Source organism: Prunus dulcis, chromosome 6 (assembly GCF_902201215.1).
Source record: "Prunus dulcis chromosome 6, ALMONDv2, whole genome shotgun sequence".
In the NCBI taxonomy this organism is placed as follows: Eukaryota; Viridiplantae; Streptophyta; class Magnoliopsida; order Rosales; family Rosaceae; genus Prunus; species Prunus dulcis.
In genome coordinates this window covers 3,184,077-3,206,584 of record NC_047655.1, presented here as the reverse complement: position 1 = coordinate 3,206,584, position 22,508 = coordinate 3,184,077, and the positions used below count along the sequence as shown (strand labels likewise).

The 22,508-nt window shown below is 36.9% G+C and overlaps 3 protein-coding genes and 1 non-coding gene across 5 annotated transcripts; 1 reads left to right on the top strand and 3 right to left on the bottom strand.

Moving 5' to 3' along the window:
• The first annotated feature begins 4,480 nt into the window (after positions 1-4,480).
• Positions 4,481-5,915, top strand: LOC117632303 (transcription repressor OFP4-like). Its single transcript, XM_034365743.1, has one exon. It carries the CDS (start codon positions 4,594-4,596, stop codon positions 5,842-5,844), a length of 1,251 nt encoding a protein of 416 aa, XP_034221634.1. The 5' UTR covers positions 4,481-4,593; the 3' UTR covers positions 5,845-5,915.
• Positions 5,916-8,893: 2,978 nt separating this feature from the next.
• Positions 8,894-14,023, bottom strand: LOC117633251 (probable serine/threonine-protein kinase WNK4). 2 transcript variants are annotated; one of them, XM_034366968.1, is made up of 7 exons: positions 13,279-14,023; positions 11,916-12,181; positions 11,409-11,632; positions 11,170-11,327; positions 10,782-11,091; positions 10,369-10,689; positions 8,894-9,798 (listed from the first exon to the last, which is right to left on the bottom strand). In XM_034366968.1, exons 1-7 carry the CDS (start codon positions 13,336-13,338, stop codon positions 9,377-9,379), a joined length of 1,761 nt encoding a protein of 586 aa, XP_034222859.1. In that variant the 5' UTR covers positions 13,339-14,023; the 3' UTR covers positions 8,894-9,376. The 2 variants fall into 2 exon arrangements, with proteins under 2 accessions (XP_034222859.1, XP_034222860.1); XM_034366969.1 differs by having other exon boundaries at positions 12,038-12,181; positions 13,279-14,022.
• Positions 14,024-16,986: 2,963 nt separating this feature from the next.
• TRNAG-GCC lies at positions 16,987-17,057 on the bottom strand. Its single transcript has one exon. It is a non-coding gene; the product is annotated as a tRNA-Gly (tRNA).
• Positions 17,058-17,456: 399 nt separating this feature from the next.
• Positions 17,457-22,011, bottom strand: LOC117633250. Its single transcript, XM_034366967.1, has 9 exons — positions 21,200-22,011; positions 20,467-20,652; positions 19,989-20,081; positions 19,673-19,855; positions 19,501-19,603; positions 19,224-19,409; positions 18,609-19,114; positions 18,062-18,435; positions 17,457-17,935 (listed from the first exon to the last, which is right to left on the bottom strand). The coding sequence occupies exons 1-9, from the start codon at positions 21,458-21,460 to the stop codon at positions 17,839-17,841; spliced, it is 1,989 nt and encodes a 662-aa protein (XP_034222858.1). The 5' UTR covers positions 21,461-22,011; the 3' UTR covers positions 17,457-17,838.
• Positions 22,012-22,508: the final 497 nt, after the last annotated feature.

The following is a 22,508-nucleotide window of genomic DNA, read 5'->3' as shown; positions in this document are numbered from 1 at the left end:
TTGTTGATAAATACTGTATCCAAAATTATTCATTCTGTGGAATCCGGGAGTTGTGGTTCACCCCTGTGACTCACAGGCTGTGAGTAGATAATTTGCCTGTTTCTCACACATCATATTTTATGTTAGAAACAGTTAATACTGTTGTGATTAATTTGTTTGAATTTTTTTTCTGTGTCTTTTACTAACATTAAACATTATGCATTTGAAGAAATGCATTTTTAATCAATATCCCACGGAAATCCCAAATGAAAGAGTAGCTACAGTATTCTCTCATCCAATTGTTTATGTTTCAATAGAATCCATCTCTTGCCTCCTACAAATTTTAGGTGAGACTAATTTTTCTATGCAATGATCCGCACATGCAGGAAGCTTATAATACTGGAGATGATTACATTAATGCTGTTGTTTGTAGACAGAAAGTAGAAAATATAAATAGTGTATTGTACCCCGATAACCGTTTGTTTCAGGTTTGCTTGTTTCTTCTTAATGCAGTTATTTATTGTTATTTATAATATATTTTGAATATGTGTTGTATTGTATCAAAAGATGATATGTTCATGCAGAAACTGGCTACTTCAATGAGATGAAGATTTTCCATTATGCCTATCATTGAGGTTTTTATAGATGCTGGGACAGTTAGCATTCCGTCTTAAGAATTGTACAGATAGCTTGAACTCCCAAAACTTTAGGATTTTGGAGTATAATAATCATGCTGTGATTTCCCTGTCCACCATGTAAACATTAAACATCTTTGAGGTCTTGGGTACATGATAGTTTCTTTCTTTTCCACCATTATGTTGGAAATCATGCATGTTCACTTATTTGAAGAAAGAAACATGGTTTTATCATTATTGTTTATTTTTTATTTTTTATCTGCATGTTTCTGAAGCAAATGTACTCTCTTAGAAGTTTGGAGAAAAGTCATCAACTCAGTTACCTGGTTTCCATGTCTTTGTCTCAGCAATTTGACCATTAATTACCATTTGATTTGACGCAGTATCCAAATGGCATACCTGGTGATTGTATGCTCCTATATACTGTGAATGGTGTTTCCAAAGTACATTCAGAATTGCTAAATGCAAAATTATTCAAGGTACTATATGTTCCTTGCATCGTCATCTTTTCCCTTGGCTTATGACAAAGTTGAAGATATCCAAATTCTTATGATACCTTAAATTAGGTCATCTGACACCTCTTCTCTTTCACAGGACTGCTATGAGCTGTGGCCTCAGAAATTTCAATGCAGGACAAATGGTGTTACCCAGGTATAAAGTTCATAGTTTTATAAAGTACTTGCTAGTTTCATTAGACTATTCATTCTGTTCATGGCATCTTCCATATTTGTTCTTCGTTTTTTTCGTTGTTGGATCAATTGAAGTAAAGCCACAAGACTCAGGTAAGATACACATTAGGTTTGTTTATTCTAAATTCATTATTCCCTTTCGCTTTAATTTTTAGCATTTTAATTGATGCTTTGTGATGAATTTTGTGCTTGTATTGGGTTAAGTAAGGTCAAAATTCATCACAAATACAGAAGCACGAGTACTCTTAAATACGTATATAGATCCAATAGGCAGAAACATGCTTTTCCATATGCGTTTCCCTTCCTAGCTCATCAGCTCTCATGCTTTGTCTTTTACTTTTATGATGAGGTTAGCTTGCCAATCTTTGATAGCTATTATGGTTCTATTATATCCCCATAAACATATCGCAAAATACCTTACTCTAATTAACAAATTAATTAATAATTTGTCTAACTGCGGGATTCTTTTCTTTTTCTTTTGTTTTGTTATATATCCCAGTGTTCTGTCAATGACTCACATCCCAGCTAAAAGAATTAATCACCATTCACCATATCTTTGTTTAATATTACAGCTTCTTGTTTTATACAGTAATGTACATATCAAATGAAAATGTTTTGTGTGAGTTTAGTGAGTGAACATAGGAGGATGACAATGTACATGAGAGAATCAAACATTTGAATAGAAAAGTCATTTCAACATAGTGTCATTTTTAATCATTATATACAGCTCACAACACTTTCACACAAAAATTTACCAAACACACAGAAACTGATTATTGTATCAACATTACTTTTAACAAAAAGTTTATCAAACGTCAAACTGTTTTAGTTCACAGCTAATTTCTCTCAAAGCAAATTTGACAACGATTATTTTCACAACACGACAATGTCAAATTGGCTATAAGCTTTGGTCGAATTGAAAAAGGAAGTTCGAAAGACTGAAGTTTTGAGAGAGAGAGAGAGAGAAAGAGGAGGAGGAGATTGAGCTTTAATCTTCAAGGAAAATGGTGAGAAAAGGGAGAGAGTAAAGAGCCGAATCAATTTTAGAAGGTCTTGTAAGAGTATTACCACTTTGGTTTGCTCAAAAAAGAAGAAGTAACTTTCTCTTATTTTTAATGAAATCTGAGTTCAAGATATCATTCTGAGATTCTCTGAGTGACACTAGTGCAAATGACAAAGAGAAAGTGACTTATTTTAGACTAAGCTTTTTTAACCATAACCTCAGACCTGCACGCAAGTCGAAGATTGATTAACATGTAATTCATCAAACATTACTTTCAAAACGTCTCGTCTCCTCATACATGAAATGTTCCAAATATTCCAGATTCATTGCTCCCACTAGGATCTCAATGCATAATCTCTCGGTTTGGATAAACACTTATATGAAATTGGGATAGATTATTTTACTATCCAAGCCAATCACAATATATTACGCATGATAACTTTTTTACATAACAGATTGTGATTGGCTTGGAATAGCAAAACAGTGATATTCTCGTTTCATACAAGTTTTTCTACTCGGATTGAGATATAAAGATAAGAAGATAAGAGGATTGATTGATTGAACCTTTCTTCTAAAGTATCGAAAGTCTTTAAAATAAAAAATAAAAAAATAATAATTATGGGCTAACAATAATAGGGTGCCAGTGGTACCATGGTCCAGTCTAGTCCAACTAGTAGAATGGGCTGAAATGACCTAAAGTCAGATAAAATTTGGACCTTGGACACTGAGAACTGAGATGGGTTATTCTGACCTATTTCACAGGCCTATACTAACCCTCAAAAGAAAAACAAATAAAAAGAAAGAAAAATAGTTGGAATGTATTGTTCAAGGAGTCTTAATCTTCAAGTTGGTTGGGACCAGGCCATTGATCCTGCTCCCAATTGTTGTGAAGGGATATTTTAGCAGTTGATGTCATTTCATATTTTAAGATGTTGTTAGCAAGCAGAATGTTTATTTTTTCTCTGTTGGGACAACTTGGAACCCTGTTTCTGTTTCTCTCCTTCCTTTCATTTTCTGATATTTACTTGGTTCTTAATGATGTTAAGATTTCTTTTGATGCCATCGCAATGCGTTCAAACTCTTCACACAGGAGTCAATATCAACTCGGCTTGATGTCCGTAGTTTCTAGCATTAGACAAGGGGACTTTTAGTCCAAAGAGAGGAGAAGAAAATTAAATACTCACATGATTTATAAGTTATAATGCATCAAACTAGTTCTGTTACGAATTTGTGCAATTTCTAATCAATAGTTGATGTACTGTGAGTCTCATATAACAATACAAAATTACCCGTCCGCGAGTGAGGAACTGACCATAGTTGCGGTTTACTCTCCAAATTCCAATAAATCATTTATCACTGAAAATAGAATAACAAGAGTAACAATACATGATAATGCCTAATAATAGTGGTGAAAATTGGTCAGCAATAGCTTTTCCAGCCATGGCTTTAGGAGCAGGTGGGCCTTGTGGAAATTAAGCACTTGGAAAAGATATGGAATATCATCATTTGTGAAGCATGAAATTATGGGAAGATATACAGCACTTAGTAGACAAATATCATCATTAGTGTTGGCTCCTTTAGGTAAACAAAAGGAGGAGCCAGATAAGTTTTTTAAAAAAAAAATTAGAAAAAGAAAAAAAAAGGTTGCCAATCCTTCAAGAGACAACAACTCATTTGGGGTATGCAAGAGCCAGCACAATGCCTATAAAGCTCCAATAAATCCAAGCTCTAATTTGCTTCTTTGTTCATATTATATGTTATTTTATATTGTTACATATAAAATAAAAAACAGAACCCTTCAAGCTTAAGTTGTACTAAATAAACACAAATATTTATTCCCTTAAAACAACTTTTACTATGTAGCTTTGGTTCTTTTCAACACTCATTTTACATTTATCATTTAAAAGGTCACTTGCAACCATTACAAATATTCTTCTTTTTGAAACAATAGAAAAGAAACAACTTAAAATAATAAGAAAAGAAAAGAAAGGAGACAAGAGATATATTTACAATCTCTTTCATGCTTGTTTGGATAAGTAGAAAGGAAATGGAGAGAAAAATGTTTAGTTGAGGGTAACTTTGGCATATTTAATTGAGCTCAATCCTTCTATTTAACCATATATTTTACTTGCTACCTGTTGCTTTCTCACTAACATTTGAGCTCTTTTAACTGTTTGCTATCTTCACTACTGCAACTCATCAGAGTGAGAGAGAGAGAGAGAGAGAGAGAGAGAGATACAAGTGAGTCAGTGAGACAGAGAAAAGGAAGGGAGCTGTTTCATTCTTGATGGGTAATTACAGGTTCAGATTGTCAGATATGATACCAAATGCCTGGTTTTACAAGCTCAAAGACATGAGCAAAACCAAAAACCACAACCAAACCTCTCATCATCATCACTCTACCAAGAAAAAACCACCCTCAACTTCTACACCACCCCAACAAAAACCCCACCTTTCTCAAACCAGAAGATACTCCTACTACTTCACAACAGAACCCAACAGAGCTGATAAGTTCTATAATTCACCTGTGAACCCCAAAGCCTCCGACACACATTTTCCTGAACACCCCAGAAGATTATCAACCAGAAGAGCCAAAAGAAAAGCTGTTTACAAGCCTTCTCCTAACAAGCATGTCTCAACAACATCCTCTGTCTCATCACCAGCCTATTGTAATTGTCATGCCACAATTGATTCAGTTTGGACTGATCTTGAGACCAACACAATTCAATCCCCAGATTACTTTGGCTCTTCTAGTGAAAGTTCCAGTGAGCCTGAATTTCATGAATTGATCCCATCTGAATATGAATGTCACCAATTTGGTGGTCCTGACCCATTGGATGGGCTAGCCCCATGGCTCAGCTCTTATAATTGCAGAGTTAGTTCTTCAACTTCTGATACCATCATTGACATGAAAGATGGAGCCTCTACAAAGAAAATTCATGATGAGAAGCTTGATGGCTTTGACATGATCTCAGAGCTAGAGCTTCCTCCAATTTTGACAAAGCCAATGAAATTTGACGATCATCATAAGTCCACTGAGGCAACCAAGTTCAAAAGAAGTTCATCTAAATTGAAGGAGATAAAAGGGCAGAGGTCTCTCACTGTCAAGATTGTCAAGGAGGAAAGCATAAGAACACAAAAGGGTAGCCAAAGAAAAGCCAACCGGAATTCAGTTCGAAAGTCCTCTGCCAACTCAACAACAGGTATAAGACTTAGAGGCAATTCTCCAAGACTTAAAAGTAAGAAAAATCAGCCATATGCTAGAAAGAGTGTGTCATCACCATCACCATCCTCATGCTTGAAGCCGAAGAATAGACGCCTTTCGGAGAGCTTTGCAGTTGTTAAGTCCTCAGTTGATCCGCAGAAAGACTTCAGAGACTCAATGGTGGAGATGATTGTGGAGAACAACATCAGGGAATCTAAGGATTTGGAAGACCTTCTTGCTTGTTATCTCTCACTCAACTCAAACGAATATCATGATCTCATTGTCAAGGCCTTTGAGCAAATCTGGTTTGATATGGCTGACATCAAAATGTAACATTCTTAGATTGTTAAATGTCAATGCAGATATAAATATTTTAAAGTTATGATGACCACTTTATTTTCAGTTCTGAATTCTGGGTTTCCAAAAAACTATCTTTCTATCTCTAAAAATGGCTTCATGTCTCATTTTTGATTGATTTTCAGTCAGGAAGAATAATCAACTTGAATGTTTTATCTAATTTTCTTTAACACAACATTACAAATTTTAGACTATTAATTTAATTGTTTCATTGAATTCTGTGTTTTTTACATTGTAAATGTTGAATGTGGCCTTCATGGAAAATGGCATGGGGTAACAAACACAATGTGCTTTACCATGTCAGAAAAGCATACATACATATGTTCCTGTTTGAGGCTTCTGGCTTGGTTCTTGTCTGGATCATTTTGAGAAAATATTAGTGTTCTTCTCCCAGGTTTTGCTTCTGGAAACAAGCCCAACTAGTTAGTTCCAGAGATGAATTCTAGTACTGTACACTGTACACCAAAAGAGAATCTGTTCCTGCAGAAGGATACATACAGAAGCCAAATCCATAAGCTTTGAAGTTAATTTGGAAAAATTTAATATTCTCTGCCATGATAATTTGTGTTCAAGACGAGTACGCTCAGAAAACATATAATATATTAGAATAAATTTGACCAGTCACCAGAGAATTGTTTCATTGTTACAAATAATAGTTGAGAAGAAGAGAATTTGAACTAACGTCTTCTTTATTACTAATTTGGGACTACTTCCCAACCACAACTCGACAATTGTTGACCATAACTGGTGAATAACTTCTGGTTAGGCCCATCAAGTTAAAGGCATCACCTCTAAGTTCTAACTACCACATGACATGGTTTTAGGTTGAAATTGAATAACCCATGAGAATGTACTTACCTCAAAAAATAATTGTAACATTTATATATATAGCTGGAGCCTGAAGTGAGATAAAAGGTACATATAAGCCTAAGACCTTTTTGGGTTTACTAGCCAGCATCTCCTTCCCCATATGAACAAAGGCAAAGGGTGACTTCAAAAACTCAATTAATGTGTTAGCTTGCCACTAGCTCCAAAAGCTTACGCTTGGTTTTACGTGCATGCGCCCATCCCCGCACTTAGTGAGCAGAAAAATGGAGGGAGAGAGGCAAGTGTATAGTATAGGTGCAAGATAGGAGGATACCTTGAAAATAAATAAGATATGGGGAATAGGGGGTGCAAAGAAGGGATCCGATACTATATTAGACAACCACTAATTTAGCTGTTAAGGAATAGACCAATAATGTATGTCAAGGTTGCTACATTTGTACAAACGGTTTCGATTAATAGTTTAGATTAACGGTATAGCATGCATAATAATGTACTTACTATGTGATGCTTTAAAGAACTTTTATCACAAGGCTCCATCCATCGATATGGAGATACCAGTAGTTACGGCTCATTAAGTTGCAATTGTGTTGCCAGCTCTCTACGGTCTATGGAGGCCTTGATAAAAATGGCAAAAGGATTCATTTTTAAGCCAACTAGACTACTGGCTAAGGTTTAGAGTCTTGTACCAAAATTGTGTGCACTAAGTTGATATAAATCCTACCTACCTAACTTGACTAGTTTTGGGCTCTACTGTACTGTTTTCTTGATGGCAGGCAGAGGACCATAGAATTTGCCCTAAAATCTTACAAATCTCATTCCTTCATGGTAGAGATAATACGGCTTTTGATTTGAGGTGTACGACCAACTTTTGGTAATTACAGGACCACCAATGTTTCACCCTTGAAATAAATAGCTTCCTGGTCAGCAATAATATCGTAGTAGCTTGCAAACCAAATGGCAAAAGATGAAGGTGAACTTCAAGGATGGTCCCTGGTTACCTTTCAAGTTTACTTTTACTGCTTGCAAAACCTCTTAACTTACCATGAGAGAGAGAGAGAGAGAGAGAGATTAAAGGAGGACCACATTTGAAAATTGATGAATGAAATCCAATCAGGACGACATCGAAAATTGAGGAAAGAAATCTAATTAGAGGACAGTCATAATCTTCTCTGGGAATGTATCCCATGATTACCCTTCAGCACTTGTTACTTTCAATCCTCAAACATTTAGTAGTAACTAATTGTTAGAAAGAAAACAGCCCGGCTTACAAATAGTGAAAATATCATAAGAGAGGAGTGGTTATACGGAATCGAACCACGAATCATTATCGGGTAGTGCTTTAATATATGATCACTTACATTACTCTCGCTCTAAGCCTATCTCCTATTACCCATCGGTTTTTCATTCAGTGGTTTAAAACATGCTTTGTTTTTACCAACTAGCTCATTGTTTAGTGACACTTCTCTTTTCACCGATGAAAAATACCGCAAGTTTCCCCTTCCTCTAATGATTAAAAAGAACATGGTATGTTTTAAGAAAACTCTCACCAGTGAGTTTACATACTTGATTAAAGAATCTCACAATTACAGCATGCTGCTTCATATTATGCAACATCAGTGATTTTGCTTCCAATCCTTTCATCATAACGACTCATTACCAACTCCAAATTTGTGTCCATAATTACAGTGTCATCAACACTTAAACATGTAGATGAAGGCTAATTTAATTTACCACTGCTTTAAAAATGCAAGGCCTTATTTTCCATGTGATCATCATCAAAATACATGAGAAGTGGTGAGGATTTGATGAAGTCATGGAGTTGAACTAACATGGTCAACTCTCACTCACCAAACCCACAAGCAAGCGTGCATCCCATGATTCCCGGCTGAGGGACTATTTGGATCTTGCATACATTAACAAGACAATAGCTTTCCCATATCCAAAATTGGCAAAACACATACATCGATGAATTTTGCCTCAAGCAGCAACCTTTCTAAACCCATCCTCAATAATTCAACATTATAGAAACAAGTCTTTTGTGTAAGTTTCCATCAAAACACAACCCCATACTTGACCACATCAGTGTTTGTGTTTCCTATGAAACATTGCAGTCAGGGACTGCTCATGCCTACAAGTGAAGACAAATGCATCTATCTTGTCTCAAAATGCTCATATACAATTACAAAGCTCATTCATATGTCATTGGATTCTCACTTTTTGATCATCTCATAATGCAAACGGCAGATATATTGACACTGCAGAGCCTGCTAGCTGTAAAGGGTAGCAGTGAGTCCTTTTGTTTTATGGCAAGCACTGAAAGAGGACATCAACACATTGATAAACTAGCCATTTATTCTGACACAGAAATATTATTTAGACATAATTACAACCATTTGCACAGAAATTTTTACAATATAGAAGTCACCAGATTCTTGTAGTGGTCGACATGGATCCCCCTCATTCGGCTCCATTAGTACAAGCAGTCCTTGCTTTTGAGCTTCAAAACTCCCCTGCCATTTCAGGAGGCAATCAAGCCAGTAAGTCGTCATTTCTTGCATCTCCAGATTGGGACTGAAACTCCCATTCCTCTCACCGACTTTACAATTGTTGAGAAATGTAAATTTTCTGAGGTCTCTCGCTTCTTTTCATTTTTGTACAACAGAAAGTACCTAACGGCTTTTTACAATTTTTTTGAAACCTCACAAGGTGCTTGAAACCCGATATTTTCCACGGCTCCCACGGTCTTAAACAAGCGCCTCCTATTCACCTCTTCTACCAAAGACCGGTGTAGTAGGTGACTTCTTATGTCTACTAGCGACTTATTCCTCATCAATCTACGGCTATCCATGATCCTTTTATCTTTTGAACCAGATGCTAGAAAAGCTTTGCATCTCTCGTAGTATTTTTTAGCCATAGACTGCCCAGTATTACGGTTTTCTTCAGGACAAAACCTTGTGGACTTGTGACATTTTGATATGGGATGTTTGTCTCCTCCTGTGGGAATCGTATTAGTCCCATGCTCATTCCCACAAATGAAATTTAAGTTGGAATATGTTCCTGAGTGTGAAGAGCTTTGAGAGCTGGTCTCATCAAGAAAATCATCTGCACCAGCAATCATTTGCAATTGAAATTTATGCATGCAGAACAATGTTAGAAATGCATCATATATGCATGCAGATCATCAGGAAGAGTGGTCAACTGGGCCGCATGCTACACACCCATCCCAATGTTCAAGTAACTTGGTCCACGGGCCACTTTTGAGGCCTAAAGTTGACTTTACTCAGGGTTTGGACATATGTACCCAAAACCAGCCTCAGCTGGAAAAGCATACATGCATGCTTGCTATATGTTATTACAAACGAACTGTCTTGATACTATTTTAAAATTTATAAAAATAAAAATAAAAAAAATTAGCAAAGGTGGGTCAGGGCATTGTGTATGAGCTCATAGTTAACAATTCTCATGTGATTCAAGGTTCTAGTTAGATTAAAGTTTCTTGACATATTTCTAGAGACTTGGGTTTAAACTCTTTCTTAACCAAGGATGAGTAATAAGCAATGGAACAGGGTTACAACTTACAACTAGCCCAATTGATCTCTAATGGATTTCAAAAAATAATAGGGGATGGTTACAGACATTGCAAATTAACTTAGTGAATTATATGAGCCATACCTTGGAGCCAATCACAGCCATTTGTCACTCCGTTAATCCCATGAGAGCTGATCAAGCCTGATAATGATGTGTGGGATGATGAGCAGGAGGAGTGAGAGTGAGAAGGACGTTGAGGTCCATCATCATCATCTTGATAATTAATTGTGTGGTAGGCTTCAGTTTTCCAATTTGGTACCAAGGCAGATATCTCCCCTTCAATCATATTCGCAATTTCAAATGGCTCCCAATCAGTGATCTCCAATTCCTTCACCATTTCCGTAGCAACATCAAATGGTGTATCATTTAATATGTCAAAAGGAAAATATATGTTCCTAAAAGAACCTGCATGAGAAAACAGTAGAAGAAACTTTCACCGTTGGAATCTATTGAGTTCACTTTAACTACAACAACAGCCAGAGAAAGTTAAATAGTACCATCTTTATCAGCAATCTGAACTTTGAGAAAGATGGTGTCATCTTCAGGATTTAACTTCCCCGTGATTGTCATGTCAGTCCTGGTTTGATCATCACTCAATTGCAGTTTCTCCATTTCCTTGTCATTTAAAAATGGCTTTGGACGTCCAAGCTTTCCCAAAGGCAATGGTTCATCTTTACCACACTCAAGAAATGGATCAAGCAAAAGTTCTTTTGCCGGTAATCTCTTTGAAGCATTTACTAAGCATTTTCCAACGAATCGTTGTGCTTCCAAGTCTTGAATCCGGTAGAATGCTCCTGGAAGCTTCCCCTGAAGAATTATAATGGCAGGGGGTAAGGTTCTTGTTCACTGATATCTATTAATCTTGACATCGAAACGTCACCTTACCGAGGTAACTTTCTTGTATATTTGTGCAGGGTTGACGCACTCACTATATGGGTATTCAGATGTAAGCATCTCCAAGACACACATGCCGAATGAGTAGACATCAACCAGTTCATTGTAATTTTCGTCATATAGTTCTGGTGCCATGAACTCTGGGGTGCCTAAAAGTATAAGGACAAAAATACTTTTAGTGGAGGAAATAAGTGCCAGCATTTATGTGTTAATAATGGATAAACAAGTACCTATAACACTGTGAGCAGATTGGGAACCACGGAGGATTGCTGCAAGCCCTAAATCACCAATTTTGACTTGCCCAAGATGCCCATTGACAAAGATGTTGTCACACTTAAGATCTCTATGAATTACTGGAGGATCATTGCCATGCAGATATACAAGACCGCGAAGGATCTGACGGGCCCAGTTCTTAATGGCTCGGATGTCTACATGCTTATATTTCTTCCTATACCTGCAATATGAAAGATATTGTAGTTTATCAATACATTTACCCAAAATGAATTGAATGTATCATGCTTAAGAATTGATATCCATGATAACAGTTCCCACTTAATGCATGTTCAAGGTTCTGCTGATCACATTGTCCTCATTAACCAAAATTGTAATTAAGATTACTTTTGAGAGGCAGAGGCTACAATTACGGTCTATTGCTACACTTTCTTCATTTGTCTATGCTTTACCTAGTTCAAAAGATATGCAAGTTAAGGGGCTAGAGGAGTTGGAAAGGAAATTACTCTCTTAGCGTCCCCGAAGTGAACATTTCAGTAATGAAGTTAAAAGTTTTGTGATCAACATCGATCCAGGAGGTATAGAACCGAATTATGGAATCGTGATTGAGGGTGCTGAGGAGGTGAACCTCTGAGTAGAGCCGTTGCAAATCCTCTGGTGAGCGAAGGACTTCATTGAGTTTCACCTGATTCCATGCCACTTCCATCCCAAGAAGCTCATCAATTGCCTTGTACACTGTTTTCATTGCTCCTTTGCCAAGAACTTCTTCAAACTGTTCAAGACATGGAAAATGCACTTCAATAAGTAACCAAATCTTTTATTTCTTTTTATTTGTTTGATTACATAAAGCTGAACAAATTAATTGACTCTCAACAATCAACTAAGGTGGTAACAAGATTCTTGATCATTCAGCATTAAAGTTCTCTGTAATAGTATTATTAGGGTGTCCCTTCAGAAATTATATAGCTAGCCTCAACCATAACTTTACGATCATAGAAAACAACAGAATAAAATTGCGGTAGTGAAAATTAACTTTACAATCATACAGCACAATTAGAAATAGTTTATAGCTAGGTGCTCTTTTACTGCTAACCTAATGAGGCTCCACATTAAACAATCAACTCTATTCCCCAATTTTCTCAACTTCCAACAGGCACCATCAATCGAAGTCCAAAGGAGGGCTCAAAGCAAATGGAACAAATATTATATAGAGAAGAAATGGCATATTGTATCAAATTAACAATCTTTTTTAACACATCATTTGTCACCAAAACTAATGGCCAATGGTTAAATATAAAGGCCACAGGGATCTCCCAGATGACACCTACTGATGCATAAATAAAATACTTAATGGTGGATTAGACAGTGACTTACCCAATACACAAGATTGACCAAATAAACTATTGCATCCTTTAGAACTGTCTATAAATTAACCACATACTTAATTGTTAATTATACTAATATATAAGTACATAGAAACATACATACATACATACATAAATACACACACATACATACATGAACAGAATTTTGATCAGCTACTCATGGTGTGAGCAAGAAATCCATTGGATTAAACTCCAACATCTGATATTCAAATCCTACCCAGGACAGAGTCTAATCCCTGCTTCCAAATTGTAAGATCATATCCATGGTTTCAGCTAGTATTCAAAACCCATTTATTTAAACAACTCTACTTAAAGAAACAAACAAAATCATCAACTTTGGTCAATAAAGAACTATAGCATCATCATTAATTTATGAAAAAAGCATAAGCAACTTGTACACATTAAGAAACAACGGCACAGAGAAAACAAATTAATGGTAAAGACTGAATGAATGGATGAATGGAAGTAACATGCATGCACATACCCGGCCATAGCGAGCAGTAGGATCGGTTTCAACATAACCAGCCCTGTCAGTCTTGGACATGTTTAAGTGAGGCTTTCAAGCTTCAACTAATGAAGGCCCAAAAGACTTCAAGATCAAACCTTTTTTTTTTTCTTTTTTTTTTGCTTGCTGTTGCTTAAGAACTATGATGAGCAAAGAAGAAGATTGTTGGGAAGAAAACTAAAGGGTAGCTAGAAATATAATCAAAGGTCGGAAAATTAAGTGAAAGTTGGAAACTTGAAAATCAAATCCGAGGCTTTCCCTCGTGGTTTTCATATGAGAAGACACCAAACAAGAGCCAGAAGAGCCTTGAGTAGTCAATCCTCAGCATAATCCAACCCAGTCCCACAACCACAGCGCGTGACACCCCCTCGTACTTGTTAGCAACCATTTGGTTTGGCTTCTTTTAAAATATATGTTGAAATTTCAGAGGCAAAGAATTGAAAGAGAAAATATTTTGGAAGGAATAATAATTGATGGGGTGGAGGCAGGGACAGTTTGGCAAATTCAAAGTTGAGAGTAATTTGATGGGGTACGAAACTTGAAGAATCTGTGGCTACACTTTGTTGGTACCATTTGTTTGCGGGAAAGGAGGAGGAAATCCAAATCCCAAAAGGAAGTTTGCTTGCTGGTCTTGTGGCTCTTGTGGCTCCTGTGGTTGTGGGCAAACAAAATTGAGCTTTCAAGTGGAAGAAAGATGATGGTGAGAAGAACTAAACTCCACAATAAATAGAGAGAGAGAGAGAGAGAGAGAGAGAGAGAGAGAGAAGCAACACAACTACACCAGTTAGTACTAGACTGAACAGCAACAGATGTAACAGTGGTCCCTACTCGACATAGCTTAGGCCGTGTCTGGGTGGGTTTTGCTATTGCGTCAAATACTTTGGCTTTTTGCTCTTTTGGGGCTTAATATAGGTTTCCAATTTGGCTTACATTAATACTGTATCATCATTAAACAGTTGACTAGGCTTATCCAACAATAGAGGAAGAGAAATTTGAATTTGAAACCTCTTATGATGTTGAAAGTTCTTCTCTACACTCGGAAGGTAAATACTTTTTACACATATTTAAAAATACTTTCATGTATTTCATTTTAATTAACTATGAACATACTTTGATTAGCTAATAATCAAGTGTTTTAGTGACATATCCTAAACAACAATAAAGATTTTTAGAAAAAAAAAAATTTGTCAATTTTGATACATAAAATTTTGTTGATGCTTATTGAATAATGGGCTTGACTTTAGATAGATTTGTGGATCTCTCCCAAGTATTTAGTAGGTAGTAGTGGGTTGACAAATCAATCATCCTCTCAAATGATCTTTTCATGCACTTCTTCATTGGGGTCCCTCCACTCCACTTATTTTATTCTTATCCTCTCTTTGTTATTGATTTCTTCTTCTTCTTCTTTATATTAATATTTGGCTACCTTTATATAAAAGGCTTTTATTCAGCACATCTAAGAATGAGTGACCTCTGAAAAAATCATTGCCTCTGTCTGTCCCAGATGAATTCATTGAGCTGTTTCAAAGCCTGTGAACATTTATCACCAAATATTTTTATACCATAAAGAAAATAAAAGTTTATTTGGTTGATCAAACCAGGCATGCATATATGCATACGTGCCACCCTCCCTCTGTTTGATTTGCTTTGGATTACAACAGAAAAGACTTGTATTGATAGAACTATATAATTAACAAGATAAAATCTGAAAACCCTAGCCTATAAGTATGCATTAAGGTCAGCATTAAAACAAATAATTCATAATTAGGTGGTTTATAATGCAAGGTCAGCACATCTAATGGGTAAATTTTGAAATGATATTTAAATATAAAAAAACATGTGAATATCATTTTGGAGCTATTTGCTTTTGTTTGTGCCGAATCTAATCATAGAGTAAAATAATTACCATAAAATAAGTTAATGTTCATAGTCATCCAACTCAACAAGTTGTAATGTACATGCACTACGAATAACAAAATAGTCAACTCAGTCATTGTTTCAAATATGCAACTAGTGCACATACATAGTTAAAGCTTAGAAGGTTACTTAGGCAACTTTGCCTATTAATTTGACAGAAATTCATTTTCTTACGTGTGCAAACAACACAAAGTAAAATTAGGATAACAAAAATACCGAAGATCTTGTTTTGATTACTTGACAAATACTTTTGTGATTTATCATACGTAATCAATGACGGTAGATTGACACGGATAAATTCTTGATAGTTTTATTTAAAGTGATTTATAAACTTTAGAGTAATGTAAAGGCGGAAGAAAATTGAAATGAAATAGACAGATAAAATGAATTTAGACATTTTACTGAATTTGAAGTTTAATTGCAAGCAAAAATGTTGCTTTGAAATCCAAAGCAATAATTAGGTATTCTTCTTAGAGCACTTCCACCCATTTGTCATGGCAAAGAGCAAGAGCAGGAGCAAGGCAATGGTTGTTACTATTCACATGAATAGTGGCAGCCATTAACAAAAGGCTTGTTGTGTTTCCACTCATTGTCATGGCAAACTATTCACTTTATTTTATTTTTTTCCATAAAAAATTCAAGTTTTAAAATTTTGGTAGGTATTTATGGAAAAGTAATTTTAAATTTTTTTTAAAATTATTTTACACAAAAATGGCAATCGCTAGATTAAAGGAAAATTTTTTATCGGAGATACCAAGACGTGACACGTGGCTTGTAGCCTTTGGCGAAAAGCAGGGCTAACGCCAGGGGCTGGCATCAGCGCACGAGAGTTTCAAACATGCGCCAACAATTAAAAAAATTTGAATCCCATGCGCTGACGTCATCATCCTCGGGCAGGAGCTCAGGCTAGTTTTTTCTTTGGGCTTGCTCAGGTTGGTGGTCCCCACCATTTGCCCTTGCTGTAGAAGCCTATTAAAACTGCACTTGGGGCCTCAGGTCCCCCTGCTCAAGCCAGCCTTCAGCGCTGGAAATGCCCTTAGTGCCTCCTCAATTAAGACTAATTTTGTTTCTTTCTAGTTTTCACCATTTTGTCATAATATGAGTGGTTGAGCATCTCTAGCAATCTCCCTATCCTCTCATCCTTAACTACTTTGACTCAAAAGAAGGAAAATCCTCTTTCTAGCAGACGCCCTACTTGGCTCTCTATTTTGGAAAACCAACTTTTGGCTCTCTACATCTAGCATGGAGGAGACAGAAATGGAGGGTTGCCAAATTGAAGAGAGAGAAAGAGAGAGAAAAAAGAGAAGAGAGATAGAGATATTTGGGAGGTTTGTGGGGTTAGGTTTATACTTTTCTTTTTAATATATTTGATTTGCAAGAGAAAGAGGAAGAAGAAAAAAGAGAAAATAATAATAATAATATATTTTAGATTAATCAAAATAGAGAATTGGAGGAAACATCTTTTTAAGAAGTTTGTTATAATAATTTTCTAGCTATTTTAGTTAAAATTTAACTAAAATTTAAAAACTCTCATGAAGATGCTCTTGGGTCACAATCAGTACCGACATTTATATGATGATGCATTTATTTCTATTTTGTCTTATATTAAGCTTCAATCTCCACGTGGTCTGGTTAGTGGCAGGCAGACGTGTGGTTTGGAGTATGGAGTGGATAAACTATTATAATAATAAAAACTATTATAAAACGTACTTACTCATTTAATTTATTAAAAAAAGAAAAATCAGATGTAATTTATAAAAGAAAATCAAATGCACCAGCCGGGAATCGAACCCGGGTCTGTACCGTGGCAGGGTACTATTCTACCACTAGACCACTGGTGCTTGTTGATGATTTACCTTGTCAAGTTCCATCTTATCTCTCCACCAAACCAACTGCCAGGGACACAAGCTATCGGTTTTGCCACTCTCTCTGGTCAGAACGAGCGTATTCACGTTCTTCAATCAGGTGTCTAAACACAGGAGACTTTTTTGTCTATCTCTCTCCCTCCTCACTCACCTGACTTGCGGATTTACATCAATCTTGTTCATCGGGTGTCAATACGGGATAGAAACTCGCCTGTCACGGGATCTATACCGGTTTGTGATAGCCTAGGTAGGTTATTTCCCAAGCAGAGTTTCCTATATGGCTCACAGCCTGTGCCGCTGCTCAAGTTCAATAGACAGTACTCTATACCAAACGAAAATTTTATGATATCCAACATAACCTTCGACCCAAAAAAGAAAAGAAAAAAAGATTCTAACATAAACAAAATTTTCATTGTTACATCTATAGATTTCATCATGTGTATACTAACCAGTATCTAACCGAAAATATGCCTAACAGAGGCTTCTCAGTACTGTGTTTATAACTCTCCAAACTTTGGGAGGGAATGCGAAATGGGGGGCAAACTTCACCCTGTATATACATCATCCACCCAACCCAATCAAAGCACACAAATGTGCGTGTCGATTCGGAAAATGAAAAGCGAACCAGAATGTACAACATATGTATACTACATCGAACCAACAAACAACGCAGGAACCCAAGAAGAGTTGAAGTCAGGGGAAGATGTCTCATCAGAAGCTCAGTCTAGTGTGTTAGCATCTACAATTATAAGCGTCTTCATTCTCCAACGCATAATCCTTCCTTCAAAGGCACTTGAGGGGTAAGGGGGGGAAAATCGTCATCGTTTTTCAGATGGTATGACTGCTCTTCAATCCTAAAGAGAAAAAGAAAAAAAAAAACGCAAGCGAGATTTAGCTTTACAATAAGAGCTATTCCTTAACCATGCCCATTTTCAGTTGCCATTGAGCAGGAAAAATTTTAAATTACTAAATCCAAGTACCTCTCCTCATTGGCTCTGAATAACTCTGATTGACTGTCCACTTCTGGAATGTGTGATTCCCATGATGGAGGGGACAAGGATCTACACTCAGGTTTCTCTGGCAAGTTGGACAAACCAACGTCATGGAAAGACTCCCAGATTGAAAGGTGAGGTGGATGGTAATCTGATTTTGCAGGGTTTCCACGACCTAGAACTGGGTACTCTGCTTCTGAGAGCTGGCGGTTGTACTCTCTCGGTGAGATTGACTCTTGAGGGGCTGCAGCAAAGCCATAACTAAAAGCATGTCTCTGCAATGGAAAACACGTTCCTGGTGCCTGTTTCCTTCCCCTTCCAGGCAAGAACCTATCCTTATAGGGACGATAACTCTGAAAAAACTGTAAGCAGATAACCATGAGATTATGAAAACAATAATAACTGGGACTGTAGTACTCTGCTGTGAATGACACAATATAAAAACAAAACCACAAAAATATAAAGCCCGTGAATATAAAGATTACAGGATTGCAGCCCCAAAAATTGATTCTATAGGAACCAGAAAAGCCACTACCGCATTGGGGATGTACGTCCCTGTCCCTCGTGGTTTCTTCTTCTCTCCTCTGAAAGCAGCAACAGATAAAGTGGAATCATTTGCATGGTACGCATGTGCTCCCCAAGCAACGCCATTTATGTTAGTTTGAGAATTAATATTCTGGTGGAACTGAACGGCTTCAGAGGTAACTCCCCATGGATTCTCTTTCCATGGCTGAGGTGACAAAGGAGGACTTGGTAATAAAGGAGGTGATGTAGCAGACCCAGGGAAATAGGGACCATATTGCAGGTTCAAGCAGTGATTGTCAAAATCTCCACCAAGCTCCAACAAAATGTTCAGAGCTTCAAGACCTCCAGATAAGGCATCATTTTTATCATTAGTCTGACAGTTGGTTCCATGCCTATCTAAAGTGTTTGCAAAAAACTTGTTCAGCTCATCTGCTATTCTTTCTCCTGGTAACGAAAGAATCCAACCAAGCTTGCGAGCTCCATATTTAAAAGCACTGCATATCCGATAGAAGCTACCTGTAGAAAACCCATCAATCATTATCCAGTGACAACACATACACACTAGAAAGTAGAGAGAGAGAGAGAGAGAGAGAGAGAGAGAGAGAGAGAGAGGGAAAATGCATACCTCTATTGACACTACGCCCAAGGTTGTTATTCTCTTTTAGTGGATCAATTATATTAAGATGCTTCGGGGGAAAAGATCGCAAGTTTGTCTCACACAACTTTGATGGAACAGAGAACATTTCCACACAATTTCTAATAAATTCTTCACTCAGCAGTAGATCATCTCCCCCATTTTCGGGAACCTCAGCTGCAGTGTAAGTGAGTGAGTATGTGAGAGAGAGAGAGAGAGAACACAAAAACAAATAGAGCCATTTAACATATACAAGTGTTTCTCTTACCCACTATATCAGGCAGGGACGATTTGCATACTGGTCCATTTAAACTTATACAGTAGTTCTCCCAATCAAATTTGCTGAAGTAATCCAAAAATCTATAAAGGACCTATAAAAGTGAAACATAATTAAATGCTTGAACTTATAGAACTCAAAGTTTATTTGTGCGAGGACTCACCGTTAAGGGGCCATCTAGAGAAGAATGAAAAATATGGAAAATATATAGGATTAATGTTTCCAAAGCATATGTTGAAATCAACCCATGATGAGCACCAAGAATACGACTCTCATAGTAGCACCAGGCTTTTATCAGAATAATGCTGCGTTTGAAAAGATGATCTTTGCCAATATAGTGATCGACCTGTGTAACAAGAAACATGAGAAATATGACCAAATGATCAAACTTGAGTGAACTTTCATACCAGTAATAGCATACATAAATTATTAGAACAAGAATGGAGTCATCTGACTCAGTTATACAGTACCAACCATACCTGTTCAAGAAAGCGCAGTGTACAAAGTCCTCCTAACTGGTTGAAGGATATATCTACTACTATATTTTGTACAATGCATTTCACAAGCTTAACCTGCAATCAAAACCCCAAACTTTAAATAACTGAAAACATTTAGCAACACAACTACATTTGCGAACCCGCTTACAATATCTATTTTATTCTGCACTACAGGAAAGGTCACAGTAAGTCTGCAAAAATTTGGTCAGAACAAAAAACATCAATCTCAAAATTCTGCCAAATACACATTACCACGAAAAAGGAATCTGACATTCTAGGAAACAAGAAATCACAAATAACAAGAACAGAAACAAATAATAGTAGCATTGTATGGTGATGCAAACCAATAAAATAAAATAAAATTTGCCACATAATACCTACATGCAAGACTCCAACTATAGTCCTACATGGAATTGAACATGTTTCCAAAACAAAATTAAGGCATCGAGGTGGGAAGAACCTCGGCATCAATGCAATGGACATCCTTCACAAGACGCTGAGCAGCTTCATTATTCTCCTCTCCCTTCAAGATAGCATGAACTTCAGTTACAAAGCTTTCCTCAATGTTTGCACTGCTGAATGCCGTCAAATCAATATCTCCATCCGGAAGATATGTTTTTAATGGAACTGACCCATATGGAAAAACCTGTGAGATTAACAATACAAAATTTCAAACTTCACTTATAAGAAAGTCAATGAAATGGAGAAGCTCAGAAACAACATTGGTAATGTCACTGGCTCCTCGAATAAAATGAACTAGAAAATAATATTGCATTATAGTTTTCCACAAGTACCAACATTACATCACTAAATGGCAATCAATATGGGAAATACAACTTTTAAGTTAATATCTAAAAAAACCCACCAGTAATGCTCGAGACAATATGGTTCATTTTAGCCATCAACAATGCAGACCTCTAAAAAAATTATGATCCAAATAGAAACCCAATTATTTGTGCAAAGTATTAATACTTTGAGCTCCTAGAAAAAGTCAATTTCCACTTCTTGAAATCATTATGTTAGAAAACTAAGGCCAAACACATCACAAGTAACAGCTCGGTTACCATACATGAAATGGGGCATTACCAGCTACACCCAAACAGCCATTAGAGCAAAAATGATACAAAAACCAACACTACCCAAGATTGAAAACTGGAAATGAAAGAAATGTAATTGGATACAATTGTAATCACCTGACATCCAACGTTAGATGTGATGAGGCTCTGTACATATTGAATAACCTCCTTCCTCGCCTGGTGGGTCACCAGAGTGGGCTGAATCTTTGAGACTATGTCGCGGGTTGCGTCCTCGCCTCTGGCCCAAGACTCGGGGCTGACGGCGGAGGGATCGGGATTGGAGGTCGGCAATGACGGGAATGGCGGCGAAGGGCAGGGTCGATCTTCACGAAAAACGTCACCGTTTGGCCTCGGCGAACAGACTTTAAGATGAGCCATGAAATTGAACAATGAAGACAAAATTGCAGGGGAGAGAGAAGAAAGAGAACAAGAAACGAAATTGAAGAGAAAGAACGAGGCAGGGCAGGAGAGGGAAAACGACGTCGTAAACGGAGTGATTAACGGAGGGGGAGAGAGAGAGAGAGAGAGAGAGGGTGTGTTTGGAAGGGAAGAACAGTTTCGCTTGTGTCTTGAGGAAAAACCTTTTGAAAACCCCCCAAACCCAAACGCAAAAGCGGCAAAAAGCCTCTCTCTTCTCTTGTTCTGTTTCGTTTTTTCTTTTTTTCTTTTTTTTTTCTTCTTAATTTTTTTTTAATTCTGCCGCAAAGCGACGCGACGCAATGCAAGCGCAAGGCCGCGAGGGAAAACGCATTATTTTGCCGCGGCAACTCTACGCCAGACCGACACCGCAACACGCTGACGCAAAGAAACGTTCCTTCTGCTCTGTCCTCTACTTAAACGTCGTCGTTTCTGGCTTCCTTTCCAAACCTTGGTGATCCTTATCCCCTAGGGATTTATGAGTTATCCATTTTCTATTGGTTTTATTTTTTCAGCGCTGATTTTGGTAATATTTCCATTCTTCCTAACTATGATTTGACAAGATTATATTCCTTTCACAACACCCACAATGCTTACGGGTAAATGTTTACTATAACTATTTATGTGTTAGTGTAGTTTGGGGTAATTGCTCCTCTAAAGAAGATTATGGATTTGAATCTTAATATTTGTGTAGTTTATAAAGTTTAATGTATAATCGATCATCTCAATAAAAAAAAGTCCTAAAAAGAACTATTTATGTCTGCAAGAACCACCTAAAATGATATGACAATAGTAAAAAGGACTCCCAAATGGGCAAAAATGTAGATACATGGCAACAACTAACAAGTCTTATTTACCAAAAGAAAACAAGACACCAAGGCAAGGCACAAACATTAGGCAAACAAGCAGTTTAGATAGACCACTTCTCCTATCCTAACACAAAGAAAATAATGACATTATATGTGGATTTGGAAGCAGTGCACACACTCCACATGGTTTCTTTGAATAT